Source organism: Antennarius striatus, chromosome 18 (assembly GCF_040054535.1).
Source record: "Antennarius striatus isolate MH-2024 chromosome 18, ASM4005453v1, whole genome shotgun sequence".
Lineage (NCBI taxonomy): Eukaryota > Metazoa > Chordata > Actinopteri > Lophiiformes > Antennariidae > Antennarius > Antennarius striatus.
The window spans coordinates 167,501-191,199 of record NC_090793.1 but is presented as its reverse complement, the minus strand read 5'-3'; the positions used below and the strand labels follow the sequence as shown (position 1 = coordinate 191,199).

Sequence of the window (23,699 nt, the reverse complement as noted above, 5' to 3'; positions counted from 1 at the left end):
TAGGGTTGGGGATAGGGTTGGTGTTAGGGTTAGGTTTGGGGTTGGGGTTAGGGTTGGTGTTAGGGTTGGGGTTAAGGTCCGGGTTGGGGCTGGTGTTAGGGATAGGGTTGGGGTTGGGTTTAGGGTTGGGGTTAGGGTTAGGGTTGGGGTTGGTGTTAGGGTTACGTTTGGGGTTGGGGTTAGGTATAGGGTTTAGGGTTGGTGTTGGGGTTGGGGTTAGGGTTTGGGTTAGGGTTTGGGCTAGGTTTGGGTTAGGGTTAGGGATGGTGTTATGGTTAGGGTTGGGGTTGGTGTTAGATTTGGGTTGGGGTTAGGGTTGGTGTTAGGGTTACGGTTGGGGTTGGGGTTGGGGTTAGGTTTGGGTTAGGGTTGGTGTCAGGGTTAGGGTTGGTGTTAGGGTTGGTGTTGGGGTTAGGGTTGGTGTTAGGGTTGGGGTTAGGTTTAGGGTTGGGGTTAGGGTTTAGGGTTGGGGTTAGGGTTGGTGTTAGGGTTAGGGTTGGGGTTGGGGTTAGGGTTGGGGTTGGGGTTAGGGTTGGGGTTAGGTTTGGGTTAGGGTTAGCGTTAGGGTTGGGGTTAGGGTTGGTGTTAGGGTTTGGGTTAGGTTTGGGTTAGGGTTAGGGTTGGTGTTAGGGTTAGGGTTGGGGTTAGGGTTTGGGCTAGGTTTGGGTTAGGGTTAAGGTTGGTGTTAGGGTTAGGGTTGGGGTTGGGGTTAGGTTTGGGTTGGGGTTAGGGTTGGTGTTAGGGTTTGGGTTGGGGTTAGGGTTATGTTTGGGTTAGGGTTGGTGTCAGGGTTAGTGTTAGGGTCGGGGTTGGGGTTTGGGTTGGTGTTAGGGTTGGGGTTAGGTTTAGGGTTGGGGTTAGGGTTAGGGTAAGGTTTGGTGTTAGGGTTAGGGTTGGGGTTGGGGTTAGGTTTAGGGTTAGGTTTGGGTTAGGGTTGGGGTTGGTGCTAGGGTTTAGGGTTGGTGTTGGGGTTAGGTTTGGGTTAGGGTTTGTGTTAGGGTTAGGTCTGGCGTTGGTGTTAGGGTTGGTGTTAGGGTTGGGGTTGGGGTTAGGGTTGGGGATAGGGTTGGTGTTAGGGTTAGGTTTGGGGTTAGGGTTGGTGTTAGGGTTGGGGTTAAGGTCCGGGTTGGGGCTGGTGTTAGGGTTAGGGTTGTGGTTGGGTTTAGGGTTGGGTTTAGGGTTGGGGTTAGGGTTGGGGTTAGGGTTGGGGTTGGTGTTAGGGTTACGTTTGGGGTTGGGGTTAGGTATAGGGTTTAGGGTTGGTGTTGGGGTTGGGGTTAGGGTTTGGGTTAGGGTTTGGGCTAGGTTTGGGTTAGGGTTAGGGATGGTGTTATGGTTAGGGTTGGGGTTGGGGTTAGATTTGGGTTGGGGTTAGGGTTGGTGTTAGGGTTAGGGTTGGGGTTGGGGTTGGGGTTAGGTTTGGGTTAGGGTTGGTGTCAGGGTTAGGGTTGGTGTTAGGGTTGGTGTTGGGGTTAGGGTTGGTGTTAGGGTTGGGGTTAGGTTTAGGGTTGGGGTTAGGGTTTAGGGTTGGGGTTAGGGTTGGTGTTAGGGTTAGGGTTGGGGTTGGGGTTAGGGTTGGGGTTGGGGTTAGGGTTAGGTTTGGGTTGGGGTTAGGGTTGGTGTTAGGGTTAGGGTTGGTGTTAGGGTTTGGGTTAGGTTTGGGTTAGGGTTGGTGTTAGGGTTAGGTTTGGGGTTGGGGTTGGTGTTAGGGTTGGGGTTGGGGTTAGGGTTGGGGTTAGGTTTGGGTTAGGGTTGGTGTTAGGGTTATGTTTGGGTGAGGGTTGGGGTTAGGGTTAGGGTTGGTGTTAGGGTTAGGGTTAAGGTTGGGGTTGGTGTCAGGGTTAGGGTTGGGGTTGGGCTTAGGGTTAGGGTTGGGGTTTGGGTTAGGATTGGGGTTGGTGTTAGGGTTGGGGTTGGGGTTAGGGTTGGTGTTAAGGTTAGGGTTGGTGTTAGGGTTGGGGTTAGGGTTAGGTTTGGGTTGGGGTTGGGATTAGGATTAGGGTTGGGGTTGGTGTTAGGGTTAGGGTTGGGGTTAGGGTTGGTGTTAGGGTTAGGGTTGGGGTTGGGGTTAGGGTTGGGGTTGGGGTTGGGGTTAGGGTTGGGGTTAGGTTTGGGTTAGGGTTAGCGTTAGGGTTGGGGTTAGGGTTGGTGTTAGGGTTTGGGTTAGGTTTGGGTTAGGGTTAGGGTTGGTGTTAGGGTTAGGTTTGGGGTTGGGGTTGGTGTTAGGGTTGGGGTTGGGGTTAGGTTTGGGTTAGGGTTGGTGTTAGGGTTAGGTTTGGGTGAGGGTTGGGGTTAGGGTTAGGGTTGGTGTTAGGGTTAAGTTTGGGGTTGGTGTTAGGGTTAGGGTTGGGGTTGGGCTTAGGGTTGGGGTTAGGGTTAGAGTTGGGGTTAGGGTTGGGGTTGTTGTTAGGGTTGGGGTTAGGGTTGGTGTTAGGGTTTAGGGTTGGGGTTAGGTTAGGGTTGGTGTTAGGGTTAGGGTTGGGGTTGGGGTTAGGGTTGGCGTTAGGGTTGGGTTTGGGTTAGGGTTGGTGTTAGGGTTAGGTTTGGGGTTGGTGTTAGGGTTGGGGTTAGGGTTGGGGTTAGGGTTAGGTTTGGGTTAGGGTTAGGGTTAGGTTTGGGGTTGGGGTTAGTGTTAGGGTTGGGGTTAAGGTTGGGGTTGGTGTTAGGGTTAGGGTTGGGGTTGGGCTTAGGGTTGGGGTTAGGGTTGGGGTTGGTGTTAGGGTTAGGGTTGGGGTTAGGGTTGGGGTTAAGCTCGGGTTGGTGTTAGGGTTGGGGTTAGGGTTAGGTTTGGGTTAGGGTTGGTGTTAGGGTTAGGGTTGGGGTTGGGGTTAGGGTTGGTATTAGGGTTGGGGTTGGGATTACGGTTAGGGTTGGGGTTAGGGTTACGTTTGGGGTTGGGGTTAGGTATAGGGTTGGGGTTGGTGTTAGGGTTGGGGTTAGGGTTGGGGTTAGAGTTTGGGTTAGGTTTGGGTTAGGGTTAGGGTTGGTGTTAGGGTTGGGGTAGGTGTTAGAGTTGGGGTTGGGCTTAGGGTTGGTGTTGGGTTTAGGGCTGGGGTTGGGGTTAGGGTTGGGGTTAGGGTGGGGTAGGTGTTTGGGTTGGGGTTGGGGTTAGGTATAGGGTCGGGGTTGGTGTTAGGGTTGGGGTTAGGGTTTGGGTTAGGGTAAGGGTTGGTGTTAGGGTTAGGGTTGGGGTTGGGGTTAGGTTTAGGGTTAGGTTTGGGTTAGGGTTGGGGTTGGTGCTAGGGTTTAGGGTTGGTGTTGGGGTTAGGTTTGGGTTAGGGTTGGTGTTAGGGTTAGGTTTGGGGTTGGTGTTAGGGTTGGTGTTAGGGTTGGGGTTGGGGTTAGGGTTGGTGTTAGGGTTAGGGTTAGGTTTGGGGTTGGGGTTGGGGTTAGGGTTGGTGATAGGGTTGGGGTTAAGGTCCGGGTTGGGGCTGGTGTTAGGGTTAGGGTTGGGGTTGGGTTTAGGGTTGGGGTTAGGGTTGGGGTTGGGGTTGGGGTTAGGGTTGGGGTTGGTGTTAGGGTTAGGGTTGGGGTTGGTGTTAAGGTTAGGGTTGGTGTTAGGGTTGGGGTTAGGTTTGGGTTAGGGTTGGTGTTAGGGTTGGGGTTGGGGTTGGTATTACGGTTGGGGTTGGGATTAGGGTTAGGGTTGGGGTTAGGGTTACGTTTGGGGTTGGGGTTAGGTATAGGGTTGGGGTTGGTGTTAGGGTTGGGGTTAAGATTGGGGTTAGAGTTTGGGTTAGGTTTGGGTTAGGGTTGGTGTTAGGGTTGGGGTTGGTGTTAGGGTTGGGCTTATGGTTGGTGTTGGGCTTAGGGCTGGGGTTGGGGTTAGGGTTGGGGTTAGGGTGGGGTAGGTGTTTGGGTTGGGGTTGGGGTTAGGTATAGGGTTGGGGTTGGTGTTAGGGTTGGGGTTAGGGTTTGGGTTAGGTTTGGGTTAGGGTAAGGGTTGGTGTTAGGGTTAGGGTTGGGGTTGGGGTTAGGTTTAGGGTTAGGTTTGGGTTAGGGTTGGGGTTAGGGTTTGGGTTAGGGCTGGGGCTAGGTTTGGGTTAGGGTTAGGGTTGGTGTTAGGGTTAGGGTTGGGGTTAGGGTTAGGTTAGGGTTGGTGTCAGGGTTAGGGTTGGTGTTAGGGTTGGGGTTAGGGTTGGTGTTAGGGTTGGGGTTAGGTTTAGGGTTTAGGGTTTAGGGTTTAGGGTTTAGGGTTGGGGTTACGGTTTGTGTTAGGGTTAGGGTTGGGGTTAGGTTTGGGTTAGGGTTAGGGTTGGGGTTAGGTTTGGGTTAGGGTTAGCGTTAGGGTTGGGTTTAGGGTTGGGGTTAGGGTTGGGGTTGGTGTTAGGGTTTGGGTTAGGGTTAGGTTTGGGTTAGGGTTAGGGTTGGTGTTAGGTTTGGGGTTGGTGTTAGGGTTGGGGTTAGGTTTGGGTTAGGCTTAGGGTTGGTGTTAGGGTTAGGTTTGGGTGAGGGTTGGGGTTAGGGTTAGGGTTGGTGTTAGGGTTAGTGTTGGGGTTAAGGTTGGGGTTGGTGTTAGGGTTGGGGTTGGGCTTAGGGTTGGGGTTGGTGTTAAGGTTAGGTTTGGTGTTAGGGTTGGGGTTAGGGTTAGGTTTGGGTTAGGGTTGGTGTTAGGGTTAGGGTTGGGGTTAGGTTTGGTATTAGGGTTGGGGTTGGGATTAGGGTTGGGGTTAGGGTTACGTTTGGGGTTGGGGTTAGGTATAGGGTTGGGGTTGGTGTTAGGGTTGGGGTTAGGGTTGGGGTTAGAGTTTGGGTTAGGTTTGGGTTAGGGTTAGGGTTGGTGTTAGGGTTGGGGTAGGTGTTAGAGTTGGGGTTGGGCTTAGGGTTGGTGTTGGGTTTAGGGCTGGGGTTGGGGTTAGGGTTGGGGTTAGGTTGGGGTAGGTGTTTGGGTTGGGGTTAGGTATAGGGTCGGGGTTGGTGTTAGGGTTGGGGTTAGGGTTTGGGTTAGGGTAAGGGTTGGTGTTAGGGTTAGGGTTGGGGTTGGGGTTAGGTTTAGGGTTAGGTTTGGGTTAGGGTTGGGGTTGGTGCTAGGGTTTAGGGTTGGTGTTGGGGTTAGGTTTGGGTTAGGGTTGGTGTTAGGGTTAGGTTTGGGGTTGGTGTTAGGGTTGGTGTTAGGGTTGGGGTTGGGGTTAGGGTTGGTGTTAGGGTTAGGGTTAGGTATAGGGTTGGGGTTGGTGTTAGGGTTGGGGTTAGGGTTTGGGTTAGGTTTGGGTTAGGGTAAGGGTTGGTGTTAGGGTTAGGGTTGGGGTTGGGGTTAGGTTTAGGGTTAGGTTTGGGTTAGGGTTGGGGTTGGTGCTAGGGTTTAGGGTTGGTGTCGGGGTTGGGGTTAGGTTTAGGGTTGGGGTTAGGGTTTAGGGTTGGGGTTAGGGTTGGTGTTAGGGTTAGGGTTGGGGTTGGGGTTAGGGTTGGGGTTGGGGTTAGGGTTGGGGTTAGGTTTGGGTTAGGGTTAGCGTTAGGGTTGGGGTTAGGGTTGGTGTTAGGGTTTGGGTTAGGTTTGGGTTAGGGTTAGGGTTGGTGTTAGGGTTAGGGTTGGGGTTAGGGTTTGGGCTAGGTTTGGGTTAGGGTTAAGGTTGGTGTTAGGGTTAGGGTTGGGGTTGGGGTTAGGTTTGGGTTGGGGTTAGGGTTGGTGTTAGGGTTTGGGTTGGGGTTAGGGTTATGTTTGGGTTAGGGTTGGTGTCAGGGTTAGTGTTAGGGTCGGGGTTGGGGTTTGGGTTGGTGTTAGGGTTGGGGTTAGGTTTAGGGTTGGGGTTAGGGTTAGGGTAAGGTTTGGTGTTAGGGTTAGGGTTGGGGTTGGGGTTAGGTTTAGGGTTAGGTTTGGGTTAGGGTTGGGGTTGGTGCTAGGGTTTAGGGTTGGTGTTGGGGTTAGGTTTGGGTTAGGGTTTGTGTTAGGGTTAGGTCTGGGGTTGGTGTTAGGGTTGGTGTTAGGGTTGGGGTTGGGGTTAGGGTTGGGGATAGGGTTGGTGTTAGGGTTAGGTTTGGGGTTAGGGTTGGTGTTAGGGTTGGGGTTAAGGTCCGGGTTGGGGCTGGTGTTAGGGTTAGGGTTGTGGTTGGGTTTAGGGTTGGGTTTAGGGTTGGGGTTAGGGTTGGGGTTAGGGTTGGGGTTGGTGTTAGGGTTACGTTTGGGGTTGGGGTTAGGTATAGGGTTTAGGGTTGGTGTTGGGGTTGGGGTTAGGGTTTGGGTTAGGGTTTGGGCTAGGTTTGGGTTAGGGTTAGGGATGGTGTTATGGTTAGGGTTGGGGTTGGGGTTAGATTTGGGTTGGGGTTAGGGTTGGTGTTAGGGTTAGGGTTGGGGTTGGGGTTGGGGTTAGGTTTGGGTTAGGGTTGGTGTCAGGGTTAGGGTTGGTGTTAGGGTTGGTGTTGGGGTTAGGGTTGGTGTTAGGGTTGGGGTTAGGTTTAGGGTTGGGGTTAGGGTTTAGGGTTGGGGTTAGGGTTGGTGTTAGGGTTAGGGTTGGGGTTGGGGTTAGGGTTGGGGTTGGGGTTAGGGTTAGGTTTGGGTTGGGGTTAGGGTTGGTGTTAGGGTTAGGGTTGGTGTTAGGGTTTGGGTTAGGTTTGGGTTAGGGTTGGTGTTAGGGTTAGGTTTGGGGTTGGGGTTGGTGTTAGGGTTGGGGTTGGGGTTAGGGTTGGGGTTAGGTTTGGGTTAGGGTTGGTGTTAGGGTTATGTTTGGGTGAGGGTTGGGGTTAGGGTTAGGGTTGGTGTTAGGGTTAGGGTTAAGGTTGGGGTTGGTGTCAGGGTTAGGGTTGGGGTTGGGCTTAGGGTTAGGGTTGGGGTTTGGGTTAGGATTGGGGTTGGTGTTAGGGTTGGGGTTGGGGTTAGGGTTGGTGTTAAGGTTAGGGTTGGTGTTAGGGTTGGGGTTAGGGTTAGGTTTGGGTTGGGGTTGGGATTAGGATTAGGGTTGGGGTTGGTGTTAGGGTTAGGGTTGGGGTTAGGGTTGGTGTTAGGGTTAGGGTTGGGGTTGGGGTTAGGGTTGGGGTTGGGGTTGGGGTTAGGGTTGGGGTTAGGTTTGGGTTAGGGTTAGCGTTAGGGTTGGGGTTAGGGTTGGTGTTAGGGTTTGGGTTAGGTTTGGGTTAGGGTTAGGGTTGGTGTTAGGGTTAGGTTTGGGGTTGGGGTTGGTGTTAGGGTTGGGGTTGGGGTTAGGTTTGGGTTAGGGTTAGGGTTGGTGTTAGGGTTAGGTTTGGGTGAGGGTTGGGGTTAGGGTTAGGGTTGGTGTTAGGGTTAAGTTTGGGGTTGGTGTTAGGGTTAGGGTTGGGGTTGGGCTTAGGGTTGGGGTTAGGGTTAGAGTTGGGGTTAGGGTTGGGGTTGTTGTTAGGGTTGGGGTTAGGGTTGGTGTTAGGGTTTAGGGTTGGGGTTAGGTTAGGGTTGGTGTTAGGGTTAGGGTTGGGGTTGGGGTTAGGGTTGGCGTTAGGGTTGGGTTTGGGTTAGGGTTGGTGTTAGGGTTAGGTTTGGGGTTGGTGTTAGGGTTGGGGTTAGGGTTGGGGTTAGGGTTAGGTTTGGGTTAGGGTTAGGGTTAGGTTTGGGGTTGGGGTTAGTGTTAGGGTTGGGGTTAAGGTTGGGGTTGGTGTTAGGGTTAGGGTTGGGGTTGGGCTTAGGGTTGGGGTTAGGGTTAGGGTTGGGGTTAGGGTTGGGGTTGGTGTTAGGGTTAGGGTTGGGGTTAGGGTTGGGGTTAAGGTCCGGGTTGGTGTTAGGGTTGGGGTTAGGGTTAGGTTTGGGTTAGGGTTGGTGTTAGGGTTAGGGTTGGGGTTGGGGTTAGGGTTGGTATTAGGGTTGGGGTTGGGATTACGGTTAGGGTTGGGGTTAGGGTTACGTTTGGGGTTGGGGTTAGGTATAGGGTTGGGGTTGGTGTTAGGGTTGGGGTTAGGGTTGGGGTTAGAGTTTGGGTTAGGTTTGGGTTAGGGTTAGGGTTGGTGTTAGGGTTGGGGTAGGTGTTAGAGTTGGGGTTGGGCTTAGGGTTGGTGTTGGGTTTAGGGCTGGGGTTGGGGTTAGGGTTGGGGTTAGGGTGGGGTAGGTGTTTGGGTTGGGGTTGGGGTTAGGTATAGGGTCGGGGTTGGTGTTAGGGTTGGGGTTAGGGTTTGGGTTAGGGTAAGGGTTGGTGTTAGGGTTAGGGTTGGGGTTGGGGTTAGGTTTAGGGTTAGGTTTGGGTTAGGGTTGGGGTTGGTGCTAGGGTTTAGGGTTGGTGTTGGGGTTAGGTTTGGGTTAGGGTTGGTGTTAGGGTTAGGTTTGGGGTTGGTGTTAGGGTTGGTGTTAGGGTTGGGGTTGGGGTTAGGGTTGGTGTTAGGGTTAGGGTTAGGTTTGGGGTTGGGGTTGGGGTTAGGGTTGGTGATAGGGTTGGGGTTAAGGTCCGGGTTGGGGCTGGTGTTAGGGTTAGGGTTGGGGTTGGGTTTAGGGTTGGGGTTAGGGTTGGGGTTGGGGTTGGGGTTAGGGTTGGTGTTAGGGTTAGGGTTGGGGTTGGTGTTAAGGTTAGGGTTGGTGTTAGGGTTGGGGTTAGGTTTGGGTTAGGGTTGGTGTTAGGGTTGGGGTTGGGGTTGGTATTACGGTTGGGGTTGGGATTAGGGTTAGGGTTGGGGTTAGGGTTACGTTTGGGGTTGGGGTTAGGTATAGGGTTGGGGTTGGTGTTAGGGTTGGGGTTAAGATTGGGGTTAGAGTTTGGGTTAGGTTTGGGTTAGGGTTGGTGTTAGGGTTGGGGTTGGTGTTAGGGTTGGGCTTATGGTTGGTGTTGGGCTTAGGGCTGGGGTTGGGGTTAGGGTTGGGGTTAGGGTGGGGTAGGTGTTTGGGTTGGGGTTGGGGTTAGGTATAGGGTTGGGGTTGGTGTTAGGGTTGGGGTTAGGGTTTGGGTTAGGTTTGGGTTAGGGTAAGGGTTGGTGTTAGGGTTAGGGTTGGGGTTGGGGTTAGGTTTAGGGTTAGGTTTGGGTTAGGGTTGGGGTTAGGGTTTGGGTTAGGGCTGGGGCTAGGTTTGGGTTAGGGTTAGGGTTGGTGTTAGGGTTAGGGTTGGGGTTAGGGTTAGGTTAGGGTTGGTGTCAGGGTTAGGGTTGGTGTTAGGGTTGGGGTTAGGGTTGGTGTTAGGGTTAGGGTTGGGGTTAGGTTTAGGGTTTAGGGTTTAGGGTTTAGGGTTTAGGGTTGGGGTTACGGTTTGTGTTAGGGTTAGGGTTGGGGTTAGGTTTGGGTTAGGGTTAGGGTTGGGGTTAGGTTTGGGTTAGGGTTAGCGTTAGGGTTGGGTTTAGGGTTGGGGTTAGGGTTGGGGTTGGTGTTAGGGTTTGGGTTAGGGTTAGGTTTGGGTTAGGGTTAGGGTTGGTGTTAGGTTTGGGGTTGTGTTAGGGTTGGGGTTAGGTTTGGGTTAGGCTTAGGGTTGGTGTTAGGGTTAGGTTTGGGTGAGGGTTGGGGTTAGGGTTAGGGTTGGTGTTAGGGTTAGTGTTGGGGTTAAGGTTGGGGTTGGTGTTAGGGTTGGGGTTGGGCTTAGGGTTGGGGTTGGTGTTAAGGTTAGGTTTGGTGTTAGGGTTGGGGTTAGGGTTAGGTTTGGGTTAGGGTTGGTGTTAGGGTTAGGGTTGGGGTTAGGTTTGGTATTAGGGTTGGGGTTGGGATTAGGGTTGGGGTTAGGGTTACGTTTGGGGTTGGGGTTAGGTATAGGGTTGGGGTTGGTGTTAGGGTTGGGGTTAGGGTTGGGGTTAGAGTTTGGGTTAGGTTTGGGTTAGGGTTAGGGTTGGTGTTAGGGTTGGGGTAGGTGTTAGAGTTGGGGTTGGGCTTAGGGTTGGTGTTGGGTTTAGGGCTGGGGTTGGGGTTAGGGTTGGGGTTAGGTTGGGGTAGGTGTTTGGGTTGGGGTTGGGGTTAGGTATAGGGTCGGGGTTGGTGTTAGGGTTGGGGTTAGGGTTTGGGTTAGGGTAAGGGTTGGTGTTAGGGTTAGGGTTGGGGTTGGGGTTAGGTTTAGGGTTAGGTTTGGGTTAGGGTTGGGGTTGGTGCTAGGGTTTAGGGTTGGTGTTGGGGTTAGGTTTGGGTTAGGGTTGGTGTTAGGGTTAGGTTTGGGGTTGGTGTTAGGGTTGGTGTTAGGGTTGGGGTTGGGGTTAGGGTTGGTGTTAGGGTTAGGGTTAGGTATAGGGTTGGGGTTGGTGTTAGGGTTGGGGTTAGGGTTTGGGTTAGGTTTGGGTTAGGGTAAGGGTTGGTGTTAGGGTTAGGGTTGGGGTTGGGGTTAGGTTTAGGGTTAGGTTTGGGTTAGGGTTGGGGTTGGTGCTAGGGTTTAGGGTTGGTGTTGGGGTTGGTGTTAGGGTTACGTTTGGGGTTGGGGTTAGGTATAGGGTTTAGGGTTGGTGTTGGGGTTGGGGTTAGGGTTTGGGTTAGGGTTTGGGCTAGGTTTGGGTTAGGGTTAGGGATGGTGTTAGGGTTAGGGTTGGGGTTGGGGTTAGATTTGGGTTGGGGTTAGGGTTGGTGTTAGGGTTAGGGTTGGGGTTGGGGTTGGGGTTAGGGTTAGGTTTGGGTTAGGGTTGGTGTCAGGGTTAGGGTTGGTGTTAGGGTTGGTGTTGGGGTTAGGGTTGGTGTTAGGGTTAGGTTTGGGGTTGGTGTTAGGGTTGGTGTTAGGGTTGGGGTTGGGGTTAGGGTTGGGGTTAGGGTTAGGTTTGGGTTAGGGTTGGTGTTAGGGTTAGGTTTGGGGTTGGGGTTAGGGTTGGTGTTAGGGTTGGGGTTAAGGTTGGGGTTGGTGTTAGGGTTGGGGTTGGGCTTAGGGTTGGGGTTAGGGTTGGGGTTGGTGTTAGGGTTAGGGTTGGTGTTAAGGTTAGGGTTGGGGTTGTGGTTAGGGTTAGGTTAGGGTTGGTGCTAGGGTTTAGGATTGGTGTTGGGGTTGGTGTTAGGGTTGGGGTTTGGGTTGGGGTTGGGGTTGGTTTTTTAGGGTTGGGGTTGGGCTTAGGGTTGGGGTTAGGGTTGGGGTTAGGGTTGGGGTTGGTGTTAGGGTTAGGGTTGGTGTTAAGGTTAGGGTTGGGGTTGTGGTTAGGGTTAGGTTTGGGTTAGGGTTGGTGCTAGGGTTTAGGGTTGGTGTTGGTGTTAGGGTTGGGGTTAGGGTTGGGGTTGGGGTTAGGGTTTGGGTTAGGGTTGGGGCTAGGTTTGGGTTAGGGTTAGGGTTGGTGTTAGGGTTGGGGTTAGGTTTGGGTTAGGGTTGGGGTTAGGGTTGGTGTTAGGGTTAGGGTTGGGGTTGGGGTTGGGGTTAGGGTTAGGTTTGGGTTAGGGTTAGGGTTGGTGTCAGGGTTAGGGTTGGTGTTAGGGTTGGGGTTAGGGTTGGTGTTAGGGTTGGGGTTGGGGTTAGGTTTAGGGTTGGGGTTAGGGTTAGGGTTGGGGTTGGTGCAAGGGTTTAGGGTTGGTATTGGGGTTGGTGTTAGGGTTGGGGTTTGGGTTGGGGTTAGGTTAGGTGTTAGGGTTAGGGTTGGGGTTGGGGTTAGGGTTTGGGTTAGGGCTGGGGCTAGGTTGGTGTCAGGGTTAGGGTTGGTGTTAGGGTTGGGGTTAGGGTTGGTGTTAGGGTTAGGGTTGGGGTTAGGTTTAGGGTTTAGGGTTAGGGTTGGGGTTACGGTTTGTGTTAGGGTTAGGGTTGGGGTTAGGTTTGGGTTAGGGTTAGGGTTGGGGTTAGGTTTGGGTTAGGGTTAGCGTTAGGGTTGGGGTTAGGGTTGGGGTTAGGGTTGGGGTTGGTGTTAGGGTTTGGGTTAGGGTTAGGTTTGGGCTAGGGTTAGGGTTGGTGTTAGGTTTGGGGTTGGTGTTAGGGTTGGGGTTGGGGTTAGGTTTGGGTTAGGCTTAGGGTTGGTGTTAGGGTTAGGTTTGGGTGAGGGTTGGGGTTAGGGTTAGGGTTGGTGTTAGGGTTAGGGTTGGGGTTAAGGTTGGGGTTGGTGTTAGGGTTGGGGTTGGGCTTAGGGTTGGGGTTGGTGTTAAGGTTAGGTTTGGTGTTAGGGTTGGGGTTAGGGTTAGGTTTGGGTTAGGGTTGGTGTTAGGGTTAGGGTTGGGGTTAGGTTTGGTATTAGGGTTGGGGTTGGGATTAGGGTTGGGGTTAGGGTTACGTTTGGGGTTGGGGTTAGGTATAGGGTTGGGGTTGGTGTTAGGGTTGGGGTTAGGGTTGGGGTTAGAGTTTGGGTTAGGTTTGGGTTAGGGTTAGGGTTGGGGTTAGGGTTGGTGTTAGGGTTAGGGTTGGGGTTGGGGTTAGGGTTAGGTTTGGGTTAGGGTTAGGGTTGGTGTCAGGGTTAGGGTTGGTGTTAGGGTTGGGGTTAGGGTTGGTGTTAGGGTTGGGGTTGGGGTTAGGTTTAGGGTTGGGGTTAGGGTTTAGGGTTGGGGTTGGTGCAAGGGTTTAGGGTTGGTATTGGGGTTGGTGTTAGGGTTGGGGTTTGGGTTGGGGTTAGGTTAGGTGTTAGGGTTAGGGTTGGGGTTGGGGTTAGGGTTTGGGTTAGGGCTGGGGCTAGGTTTGGGTTACGGTTAGGGTTGGTGTTAGGGTTAGGGTTGGGGTTAGGGTTAGGTTTGGGTTAGGGTTGGTGTCAGGGTTAGGGTTGGTGTTAGGGTTGGGGTTAGGGTTGGTGTTAGGGTTAGGGTTGGGGTTAGGTTTAGGGTTTAGGGTTTAGGGTTGGGGTTACGGTTTGTGTTAGGGTTAGGGTTGGGGTTAGGTTTGGGTTAGGGTTAGGGTTGGGGTTAGGTTTGGGTTAGGGTTAGCGTTAGGGTTGGGGTTAGGGTTGGGGTTAGGGTTGGGGTTGGTGTTAGGGTTTGGGTTAGGGTTAGGTTTGGGTTAGGGTTAGGGTTGGTGTTAGGTTTGGGGTTGGTGTTAGGGTTGGGGTTGGGGTTAGGTTTGGGTTAGGCTTAGGGTTGGTGTTAGGGTTAGGTTTGGGTGAGGGTTGGGGTTAGGGTTAGGGTTGGTGTTAGGGTTAGGGTTGGGGTTAAGGTTGGGGTTGGGGTTGGTGTTAGGGTTGGGGTTGGGCTTAGGGTTGGGGTTGGTGTTAAGGTTAGGTTTGGTGTTAGGGTTGGGGTTAGGGTTAGGTTTGGGTTAGGGTTGGTGTTAGGGTTAGGGTTGGGGTTAGGTTTGGTATTAGGGTTGGGGTTGGGATTAGGGTTGGGGTTAGGGTTACGTTTGGGGTTGGGGTTAGGTATAGGGTTGGGGTTGGTGTTAGGGTTGGGGTTAGGGTTGGGGTTAGAGTTTGGGTTAGGTTTGGGTTAGGGTTAGGGTTGGTGTTAGGGTTGGGGTTGGTGTTAGGGTTGGGATGGGCTTAGGGTTGGGCTTAGGGCTGGGGTTGGGGTTAGGGTTGGGGTTAGGGTGGGGTAGGTGTTTGGGTTGGGGTTGGGGTTAGGTATAGGGTTGGGGTTGGTGTTAGGGTTGGGGTTAGGGTTTGGGTTAGGTTTGGGTTAGGGTAAGGGTTGGTGTTAGGGTTAGGGTTGGGGTTGAGGTTAGGTTTAGGGTTAGGGTTAGGTTTGGGTTAGGGTTGGGGTTGGTGCTAGGGTTTAGGGTTGGTGTTGGGGTTGGTATTAGGGTTGGGGTTTGGGTTGGGGTTAGGTTAGGTTTGGTGTTAGGGTTAGGGTTGGGGTTGGGGTTAGGGTTAGGGTTTGGGTTAGGGTTGGGGCTAGGTTTGGGTTAGGGTTAGGGTTGGTGTTAGGGTTAGGGTTGGGGTTGGGGTTAGGTTTGAGTTAGGGTTGGGGTTAGGGTTGGTGTTAGGGTTAGGGTTAGGGTTAGGGTTAGGGTTGGGGTTGGGGTTGGGGTTAGGGTTAGGTTTGGGTTAGGGTTGGTGTCAGGGTTAGGGTTGGTGTTAGGGTTGGGGTTAGGGTTGGTGTTAGGGTTAGGGTTGGGGTTAGGTTTAGGGTTGGGGTTAGGGTTAGGGTTGGGGTTAGGGTTGGGGTTGGTGTTAGGGTTTGGGTTGGGGTTGGGGTTTGGGGTTGAGGTTAGGGTTTAGGGTTGGGGTTAGGGTTAGGGTTGGGGTTGAGGTTAGGGTTTAGGGTTGGGGTTAGGGTTGGGGTTGGGGTTAGGGTTGGGGTTAGGGTTACGTTTGGGGTTGGGGTTAGGTATAGGGTTGGGGTTGGTGTTAGGGTTGGGGTTAGAGTTTGGGTTAGGTTTGGGTTAGGGTTGGTGTTAGGGTTGGGGTTGGTGTTAGGGTTGGGGTTGGGCTTAGGGTTGGGCTTAGGGCTGGGGTTAGGGTTGGGGTTAGGGTGGGGTAGGTGTTTGGGTTGGGGTTGGGGTTAGGTATAGGGTTGGGGTTGGTGTTAGGGTTGGGGTTAGGGTTTGGGTTAGGTTTGGGTTAGGGTAAGGGTTGGTGTTAGGGTTAGGGTTGGGGTTGGGGTTAGGTTTAGGGTTAGGTTTGGGTTAGGGTTGGTGCTAGGGTTTAGGGTTGGTGTTGGGGTTGGTGTTAGGGTTGGGGTTTGGGTTGGGGTTAGGTTAGGTTTGGTGTTAGGGTTAGGGTCGGGGTTGGGGTTAGGGTTAGGGTTTGGGTTAGGGTTGGGGCTAGGTTTGGGTTAGGGTTAGGGTTGGTGTTAGGGTTGGGGTTGGGGTTAGGTTTGAGTCAGGGTTGGGGTTAGGGTTGGTGTTAGGGTTAGGGTTAGGGTTAGGGTTGGGGTTGGGGTTGGGGTTGGGGTTAGGGTTAGGTTTGGGTTAGGGTTAGTGTCAGGGTTAGGGTTGGTGTTAGGGTTGGGGTTGGGGTTAGGGTTGGTGTTAGGGTTAGGGTTGGGGTTAGGTTTAGGGTTGGGGTTAGGGTTTAGGGTTGGGGTTAGGGTTGGGGTTGGTGTTAGGGTTTGGGTTGGGGCTAGGGTTAGGTTTGGGTTAGGGTTAGGGTTGGTGTTAGGGTTAGGGTTGGGGTTGGGGTTGGGGTTTGGGGTTGAGGTTAGAGTTTAGGGTTGGGGTTAGGGTTGGGGTTGAGGTTAGGGTTTTGGGTTGGGGTTAGGGTTGGGGTTGGGGTTAGGGTTGGGCTTAGGGTTGGGGTCAGGGTTTGGGTTGGGGTTAGGGCTTAGGGTCAGGGTTGGCGTTAGGGTTTAGGGTTGGGGTTAGGGTTTGGGGTTGAGGTTGGTGTTAGGGTCAGGGTCAGGGTTAGGGCTTAGGGTCAGGGTTTAGGGTTGGGGTTAGGGTTTGGGGTTGAAGTTAGGGTTTTGACCCAACCGCGTCAAAACGAGTCGTCACCACAAAACCTATGAAGTTGGAATGTCCCTCCTCACCTCTCCTTTCAGAAACACTTGGACTTTGGGGTGGCAGTGGGGTGGAGTTAGGGGGCAGTGGGGGGTCTTGGGTCTGAAGGAAGCAACAAGAACCAAGTCTAGTTGGGACAAAAGGGGGCCGGTTGTTTCCCTCTCAAACACGGGGAGGTGCTTCATTTGTCACGCAGGACGTCCCTGCCGGGCTGGGCTTTATGCTAACCGCTTTATGCTAACCGCTTTATGCTAACCGCTTTATGCTAACCGCTTTATGCTAACTCAGAGGCGCCGCTATTCACATGGCCTCATTTCTCACCGCTGACAAAGGGAAGCCCCCCCGGCTCCACGAGTCCTGAAGCACAGAATGGATGGCTTCAGCGCCGAGGGGTACTTATTCCAACCAGCACGCGTCCCCCCCCCCAACCCACCTCCAGTCCCCCCCCCAACGCACCTCCAGTCCCCCCCCCCGGACGACTCAATGAGAAGAAAACAGCAGCCATCCTTCAACCGACAGCAGGATGTAATCACATTACTGGACCCGGACAACTCCTCCCCCCCACAAATGGAGATATATGGCCCCCGTAAGGTCCGGTCGGATGCTCCCGACCAGCACCGACCGACCGGCAGACGACCAGGAATACAACTGGAAGCATAACCAAACCGGGTTGAAGTAAGCTGTGAAGGAAATCTGAGTGTCGCCATGGAAACGCTAATGGAACAGAACCTGTTGGAACAGGTGGGAGTGGATGGGGGGGTCGACGTGAAGATCTTCAGTCCAGGAAACACTTCCTGTTACACTAACTTCTCTAACATTTCTTTAACACCTTCTTTGACAGGAGCCTTTTCCTTTAGCGTTAGCTCCTTTCCCAGTCTCACCAGTAGTTAGCTTTCTTTCTCCAGTTAGCCTGCTAGCATTCAGCTACGGTTTCACAATGGCTGCCCAGCGCCATCCATGATTGGCCGACACAAAATCGTTACGTCACCACGTTGATTTTTGACTACGATGGGTGAGCTTGGTTCATAAACCAATACATTTGTTTTCATGTGTTTGAAGTCTGATTTTACTGTTTTATCGTGAAATTTACACGGTTTCACGCTAGTTATTATAATAATAATAATTATAATAATAATAATAATAGTTATTATCATTATTATTATCATTATTATTGTTATCATTATTATTATTATTTTTATTATTATTAAAGTTTTAGGAAACACTTTTTAGGACACACGTCTCTACACGCACACACAACGCTAGCTGATGCTACGACCGTAGCGACTCAGTACAACCCGCTCTGACCTCTTAGCGGCGTTTGAACCAATCAGAATGCAGATGAAGGTGCTCGTCCTTCTGCTGGTGTTTGACGGCGTCGCTAAAAAGGATTTAAAAAGAAAAAGGAGGAATGTGCAGGAAGTCCTCCATTAATTATAGACAGGAAGTACAAACGAGGGCTAGCTCTTTGAAGAACCAGCGCTAAATGTCAGAGAGCCTTTGAAGCTCTCTCCTTTGTCTCCCGCTTCTCCTCCACATGAAACGCAGTGAGTCGTCAGACAGACGGCGAGGGACGTTTCAATGCGGGGCCACGCCCCAATAGAAGCAGGAAGTTCTCCAGCGGTGGAACCGTGTCCGTTAGGACGTGGAAACGCTTCAGGAACGGAGATCCAGTGTCTCCGATCTGAAACACAGACCTGTGGAACCAGATTAAAGCGCTGATCTGGATCATCTCCATGTCACACATGTGAATCCCTTCCTCATCTGGTCCTCATCGCTTCCTCATCATTTCCTCATCAGTTCCTCATCGCTTCCTCATCAGTTCCTCATCGCTTCCTCATCAGTTATTCATTGCTTCCTCATCATTTCCTCATCGCTTCTTCATCGCTTCCTCATCTGTTCCTCATCGCTTCCTCATCAGTTCCTCATCGGTCCTTCATCGCTTCCTCATCAGTTACTCAATGCTTCCTCATTACTTCCTCATCAGTTCCTCATTGCTTCCTCTTTGCTTCCTCATCACTTCGTTATCACTTTCTCATCACTTCCTCATCAGTTCCCCATCACTTCCTTATCAGTTCCTCATCGCTTCCTCATTGCTTCGTCATCGCTTCCTCATCAGTTATTCATTGCTTCCTCATCATTTCCTCATCGCTTCCTCATCAGTTCCTCATCGCTGCCTCATCGCTTCCTCGTCAAGTCCTCATCGCTTCCTCATTGCTTCCTCATTGGTTCTTCATTGCTTCCTCATCAGTTCCTTGTCGCTTCCTCATCAGTTATTCATTGCTTCCTCTTCGCTTCCTCATCACTTCGTTATCACTTTCTCATCACTTCCTCATCAGTTCCCCATAACTTCCTCATCAGTTCCTCATTGCTTCATCATCGCTTCCTCATCAGTTCCTCATCGCTTCCTCATCAGTTATTCATTGCTTCCTCATCATTTCCTCATCGCTTCCTCATCAATTCCTCATCGCTGCCTCATCGCTTCCTCATCAGTTCCTCATTGCTTCCTCATCGGTTCTTCATTGCTTCCTCATCAGTTCCTCATCGCTTCCTCATCAGTTCCTCATCGCTTCCTCATCACTACCTAAATGCTGCCTCATCAGTTATTCATCACTTCCTCATCGCTTCCTCATCAGTCCTTCATCGCTTCCTCATCAGTTACTCAATGCTTCCTCATTACTTCCTCATCAGTTCTTCATTGCTTCCTCTTCACTTCCTCATCACTTCGTTATCACTTTCTCATCACTTCCTCATCAGTTCCCCATAACTTCCTCATCAGTTCCTCATTGCTTCATCATCGCTTCCTCATCAGTTCCTCATCGCTTCCTCATCAGTTATTCATTGCTTCCTCATCATTTCCTCATCGCTTCCTCATCAATTCCTCATCGCTGCCTCATCGCTTCCTCATCAGTTCCTCATTGCTTCCTCATCGGTTCTTCATTGCTTCCTCATCAGTTCCTCATCGCTTCCTCATCAGTTCCTCATCGCTTCCTCATCACTACCTAAATGCTGCCTCATCAGTTATTCATCACTTCCTCATCGCTTCCTCATCAGTCCTTCATCGCTTCCTCATCAGTTACTCAATGCTTCCTCATTACTTCCTCATCAGTTCTTCATTGCTTCCTCTTCACTTCCTCATCAGTTCCCCATCACTTCCTCATCACTTCCTCATTGCTTCGTCATCGCTTCCTCATCAGTTCCTCATCGCTGCCTCATCAGTTATTCACTTCCTCATTGCTTCCTCATCAATTCCTCATCGCTTCTTCATCGGTTCCTCATCAGTTCTCCTTTGACTCCTCATTGGTTCCTCATCGGTTCCTCATCAGTTAACCCTAAAGAGGCGGCAGCTGAGAGCGAGAGTCCATCGTCACGGCGGCAGAGGAAGAGCTGCCAGAGCAGCCGCTACCTGTCCCCCACCTGTCCCCCACCTGTCCTCGACCTGTCCACCACCTGTCCTCCTCCTGTCCTCCACCTGTCCCCCATCTGTCCCCCACCGGTCCTCCTCCTGTCCTGAACTCCTCATTATTAAACATCTTGTTGTAAACGAGAGGCTCATTAAACTGAGATGTGAAGGAAATAAACAGGATGATGATGATGATGATGATGGTGATGATGATGATGATGATGGTGATGATGATGATGATGATGATGATGATGGTGATGATGGTGATGATGATGGTGATGATGATGATGATGATGGTGATGATGATGATGGTGATGATGATGATGATGATGGTGATGATGGTGATGATGATGGTGATGATGATGGTGATGATGATGGTGATGATGATGGTGATGATGATGATGATGGTGATGATGATGGTGATGATGATGGTGATGATGGTGATGATGATGGTGGTGATGATGATGATGATGGTGATGATGATGGTGGTGATGATGATGGTGATGATGATGGGGATGATGATGATGGTGATGATGATGATGGTGATGATGATGATGATGATGATGATGATGATGATGATGATGTCACACTCATCCTCTGCAGGTTAAATATTGTGTGTTAAATTATTAAATTATTCTGTCCTGGGGGGTTGGAGTTCCTGGATTACAGTTAAAGGATAGAAATTATGAGATTATAAATAACCAATGAAGCAAGAGTGTGTGTGTGTGTGTGTGTGTGTGTGTGTGTGTGTGTGTGTGTGTGTGTGTGTGTGTGTGTGTGTGTGTGTGTGTCTGTGTGTGTCTGTGTGTGTGTGTGTCTGTGTGTGTGTGTCTGTGTGTGTGTGTCTGTGTGTGTGTGTCTGTGTGTGTGTGGAGAGGGTGGGGGCGGGGCTTGAGGGGTGGGGCTCGGGGGGGTGTTTGGGGGGCACCCAGCCCTTGATGTGGGATAAGGAGGTAGATCATCTCACACAGAATCACTGGGGACGCTCAGCTGGAGGTTCTCCTCAGCAACAGGTGACACCGCTGCTCTGATTGGTTGGAGGAGGAGGAAGAGGAGGAAACACACCACAACCCCCCCGCCTGATCCAACTCATGTGGGTTTGTCAGAACAGGAGGAAGAAGAAACTGCGGGATAGCCTCTATCAGCTAGCTAACGCTAGCTAATGCTAATGACAGCTAACCGTAGCTAACCACAGCTAACCATAGCTAACTGTAGCCAACCAAAGCTAACCATAGCTAACCACAGCTAACTGTAGCTAACCATAGCTAACTGTACCTAACCGTAGCTAGCAAACACCTACCAGCGAGGTTGGCCACATCGGCGGTGCTGACGTTCTTAGGGTTGGGGTTCACTTTGAAGGTCACCGCTGGACCCACCACCCTATAAACACACACACACACACACACACACACACACACACACACACACACACACACACACACACACACACACACACACACACACACACACACACACAGTCAGAAGCTGTAAAACGGGTAGTCAAACTCATTCCATCAAGGACAACATCATCAGCATCACGTCTGTTCTCAGAGGACCAGATGTAACTAATAAATGTAACTAAATGTAACTCAATGTAATGTAACTAAATGTAACTACTCCTTAATGTAACTATTAAATGTAACTAAATGTAACTACTCCTTAATGTAACTAATAAATGTAACTAAATGTAACTCAGTGTAATGTAACTAAATGTAACTACTCCTTAATGTAACTAATAAATGTAACTAAATGTAACTCAGTGTAATGTAACTAAATGTAACTACTCCTTAATGTAACTATTAAATGTAACTAAATGTAACTCAGTGTAATGTAACTAAATGTAACTACTCCTTAATGTAACTAATAAATGTAACTAAATGTAACTCAGTGTAATGTAACTAAATGTAACTACTCCTTAATGTAACTAATAAATGTAACTAAATGTAACTCAGTGTAATGTAACTAAATGTAACTACTCCTTAATGTAACTAATAAATGTAACTAAATGTAACTCAGTGTAATGTAACTAAATGTAACTACTCCTTCATGTTAAATAACTGAATTTCTGACTGATTCTAGTTCCAAACATTACAGTTAGACATAAAAAAACATGTTTGTTTGTTTCTCTGTTCTAACATAAATCCTTTTCATTTGTCAGGTTATTAAACCCACAGAACTCCATCAATCAAGGATCAAACTATCAATCAATAAAGAAAAATAACATCAGACACAAGTTAGGACATTAACTTTGTTCACTACGTGAAGTCAGAGTTAAAATGGGCTGAACTACTGCATTGTGGGAAATGTAGTTTTGGTCAAAGAACACTTTGACCAATTTATTTTTAGACACTCTGACCTTTTATGCTCTCGGGGGCCACATTAAATGATGTGGAGGGCCACATTTGGCCCCCGGGCCTTGAGTTTGACTCCTGTGCTGTAGACTGTCCTTTGGGGGGGCTCTAAACGCTGATACCCACAGTGTAACCCCCGCTGGGGTTTAGACGCCGCGGAATAGGGGGGGGGGTCAGAGGACAGAGAGACGTTTGTCTCTTCTGGGTCCTTCTGGACGCCTGTCTTCATCCGACATTCATCCATCAAAGTGTGAATGCAGCCGGACGGCGGTTGGGGGTGCTGGGTGGTCGCCATCCACCGGCGGGGGGGCTTTGTCTTCCTGCTGTAAGTCACACCAAAGTGCCAGCAGGAAGACATACGAGCGCCTGACCCCCCAGGAGGGATTGACCCCCCAGGATTTGGGGGGGATCCACCCCCCCCTTCAGGGTCTTCAGGGTTCCTGCTGCTGCAGAGTCACACCCAAAGATCGTCAACTGTTTCACACTGCTGAGCTGACCGCCATTGGCTGAGCTGGTCACATGACTGCTGAGCTGACCGCCATTGGCTGAGCTGGTCACATGACTGCTGAGCTGACCGCCATTGGCTGAGCTGGTCACATGACTGCTGAGCTGACCGCCATTGGCTGAGCTGGTCACATGACTGCTGAGCTGACCGCCATTGGCTGAGCTGGTCACATGACTGCTGAGCTGACCGCCATTGGCTGAGCTGGTCACATGACTGCTGAGCTGACCGCCATTGGCTGAGCTGGTCACATGACTGCTGAGCTGACCGCCATTGGCTCAGCTGGTCACATGACTGCTGAGCTGACCACCATTGGCTCAGCATCCGTCTGCACCAGCTCTTCCTGATTGAACTCCTTTGAATGACCCTCATGCATCCCACTGCTGTTGCTAGGCGACAGGCTGCAGGCCATGGGGTTCCGGTCTAGAGAGCGGGTCCTCTGGACCGGGACAGAGCGTCGCCCCGACGCAGCACCATTGTTTAGTCCCAATGGCAGCTGGTCCTGGGTCGTCACGGCTACGGTAGCTACGTTAGGTATGTTAGCTAAACGTTAGCTACATTAGCTAGCTAGAAGCGCTGTGTTTGCTGGGTCACCCTCACAGTTCCATCCAGTTTCTCCATCCTGTGCTGAGGATGAGGAGCTGCTCTTCTTCACTGATCAATTATCTGATGCTTCTGATCGGAGCTGGAGATGATCGATCTGGAATGAGGCGATCGATCTGGAATGAGGCGATTGATCTGGAATGAGGCGATCGATCTGGACTGAGGTGATCGATCTGGAATGAGGTGATCGATCTGGAATGAGGCGATCGATCTGGAATGAGGTGATCGATCTGGAATGAGGCGATCGATCTGGAATGAGGCGATCGATCTGGAATGAGGCATTCGACCTGGAATGAGGCGATCGATCTGGAATGAGGTGATCGATCTGGAATGAGGCGATCGATCTGGAATGAGGCGATCGATCTGGAATGAGGCGATCGATCTGGAATGAAGCGATCGATCTGGAATGAGGCGATCGATCTGGAATGAGGTGATCGATCTGGAATGAGGCGATCGATCTGGAATGAGGCGATCGATCTGGAATGAGGCGATTTTCTAGACACTCCAGAAACGTCGGTTCACACGCGTGAAAACATATGAATGGTGTGAAATGTGTGGCTTTCACTGACGACACGTTTTCACCGGCTTCACTGAGACGCTCATCTCACCCATAATGCACTGCTTCTGCCCTCACCAACAAACCACACCCACAATCAGAGATACGTACGACAGCTCAGCAAAGTCAGTCATCTGGATGTTAGCCTTGTTAGCTAGCACCTCCATCAGGTGGAGACCTTCATCTGTCTGGAGCCCACTGAGGAGGAGGAGGAGGAGGAAGAGGAGGAGGAGGAGGAGGAGGAGGAGGAGGAGGAGGAAGCAGCGGTGTTAGAACGATGTCAAACTGAAATCCAGCTTCTATTGTAACCTACACAGGTAACGTGTGAATCTCCACCAGCAGGGGGCGCTAGCCTCCTGGACCGGTGAGGCTGAACACGTCCGACGTGGGCGTCACTGACACGTCTACCCATCACTGTGAGAATGACACGCCCCTTCACGACTCGTCTAGCCTTCTGCTATCTCATGTTAGCCTCCTGCTAGCCCCCTGCTATCTCCTGCTAACCTCCTTTAGCCTCCTGCTAGCCCTATGCTATTCCCTGCTATCTCCTGTTAGCCCCCTGCTAGCTGGAGCTACTCACTCGGTGTCGGTGATGACGTATCCGAACACGTCCCCGTTAGCCCGCCCCCTGCTGGCCGTGGCATCGAGCTGCAGCTCTGGGACCTTCAGTGTTTTCTGGTGGGGGTGTTTGTTCACCAGCAGTGCGGGGGGGGGCACCATTTCCTGGATCCAGCCCCCAACCGCTGACACCTCCTCCACTGACGTGGTGGCGTCCTTCTTCTGCACCTGGCTGGTGCGGCTCCGGACGCTCTCCAGCCCCACCTGGTGGCCGGGGGGGGGCGTGCTGTCCAGGTGTTGCAGGAGTTTGGTGAGGAGCTTCTGGAACGGAGACGGACTCAGAGTAATGTCAGAGTAATGTCAGAGTGATGTCAGAGTGATGTCAGAGTGATGTCAGAGTGATGTCAGCATGACGTAAGCGTGACATATGCGTGATGTTAGCATGATGTCAGTGTGATGTCAGCGTGATGTCAGCATGATGTCAGCGTGATGTCAGCATGATGTCAGTGTGATGTCAGCATGATGTCAGTGTGATGTCAGTGTGATGTCAGTGTGATGTCAGTGTGATGTCAGTGTGATGTCAGTGTGATGTCAGTGTGATGTCAGCGTTCACTTGCTGCTCGGC

General features: G+C 51.4%; 1 protein-coding gene across 1 annotated transcript in view; it reads right to left on the bottom strand.

Moving 5' to 3' along the window:
- LOC137612766 (receptor-type tyrosine-protein phosphatase N2-like) overlaps window positions 1-23,699 on the bottom strand; it is a 98,065-nt gene that overhangs the window by 49,555 nt on the left and 24,811 nt on the right. The window contains exons 10-12 of the mRNA XM_068341469.1: window positions 23,097-23,395; window positions 22,628-22,714; window positions 19,805-19,884 (exon numbers count right to left, since the gene is read on the bottom strand). Of these exons, the coding sequence (XP_068197570.1) occupies window positions 19,805-19,884; window positions 22,628-22,714; window positions 23,097-23,395 (466 nt within the window). The remainder of the gene's footprint in view (window positions 1-19,804; window positions 19,885-22,627; window positions 22,715-23,096; window positions 23,396-23,699) is intronic.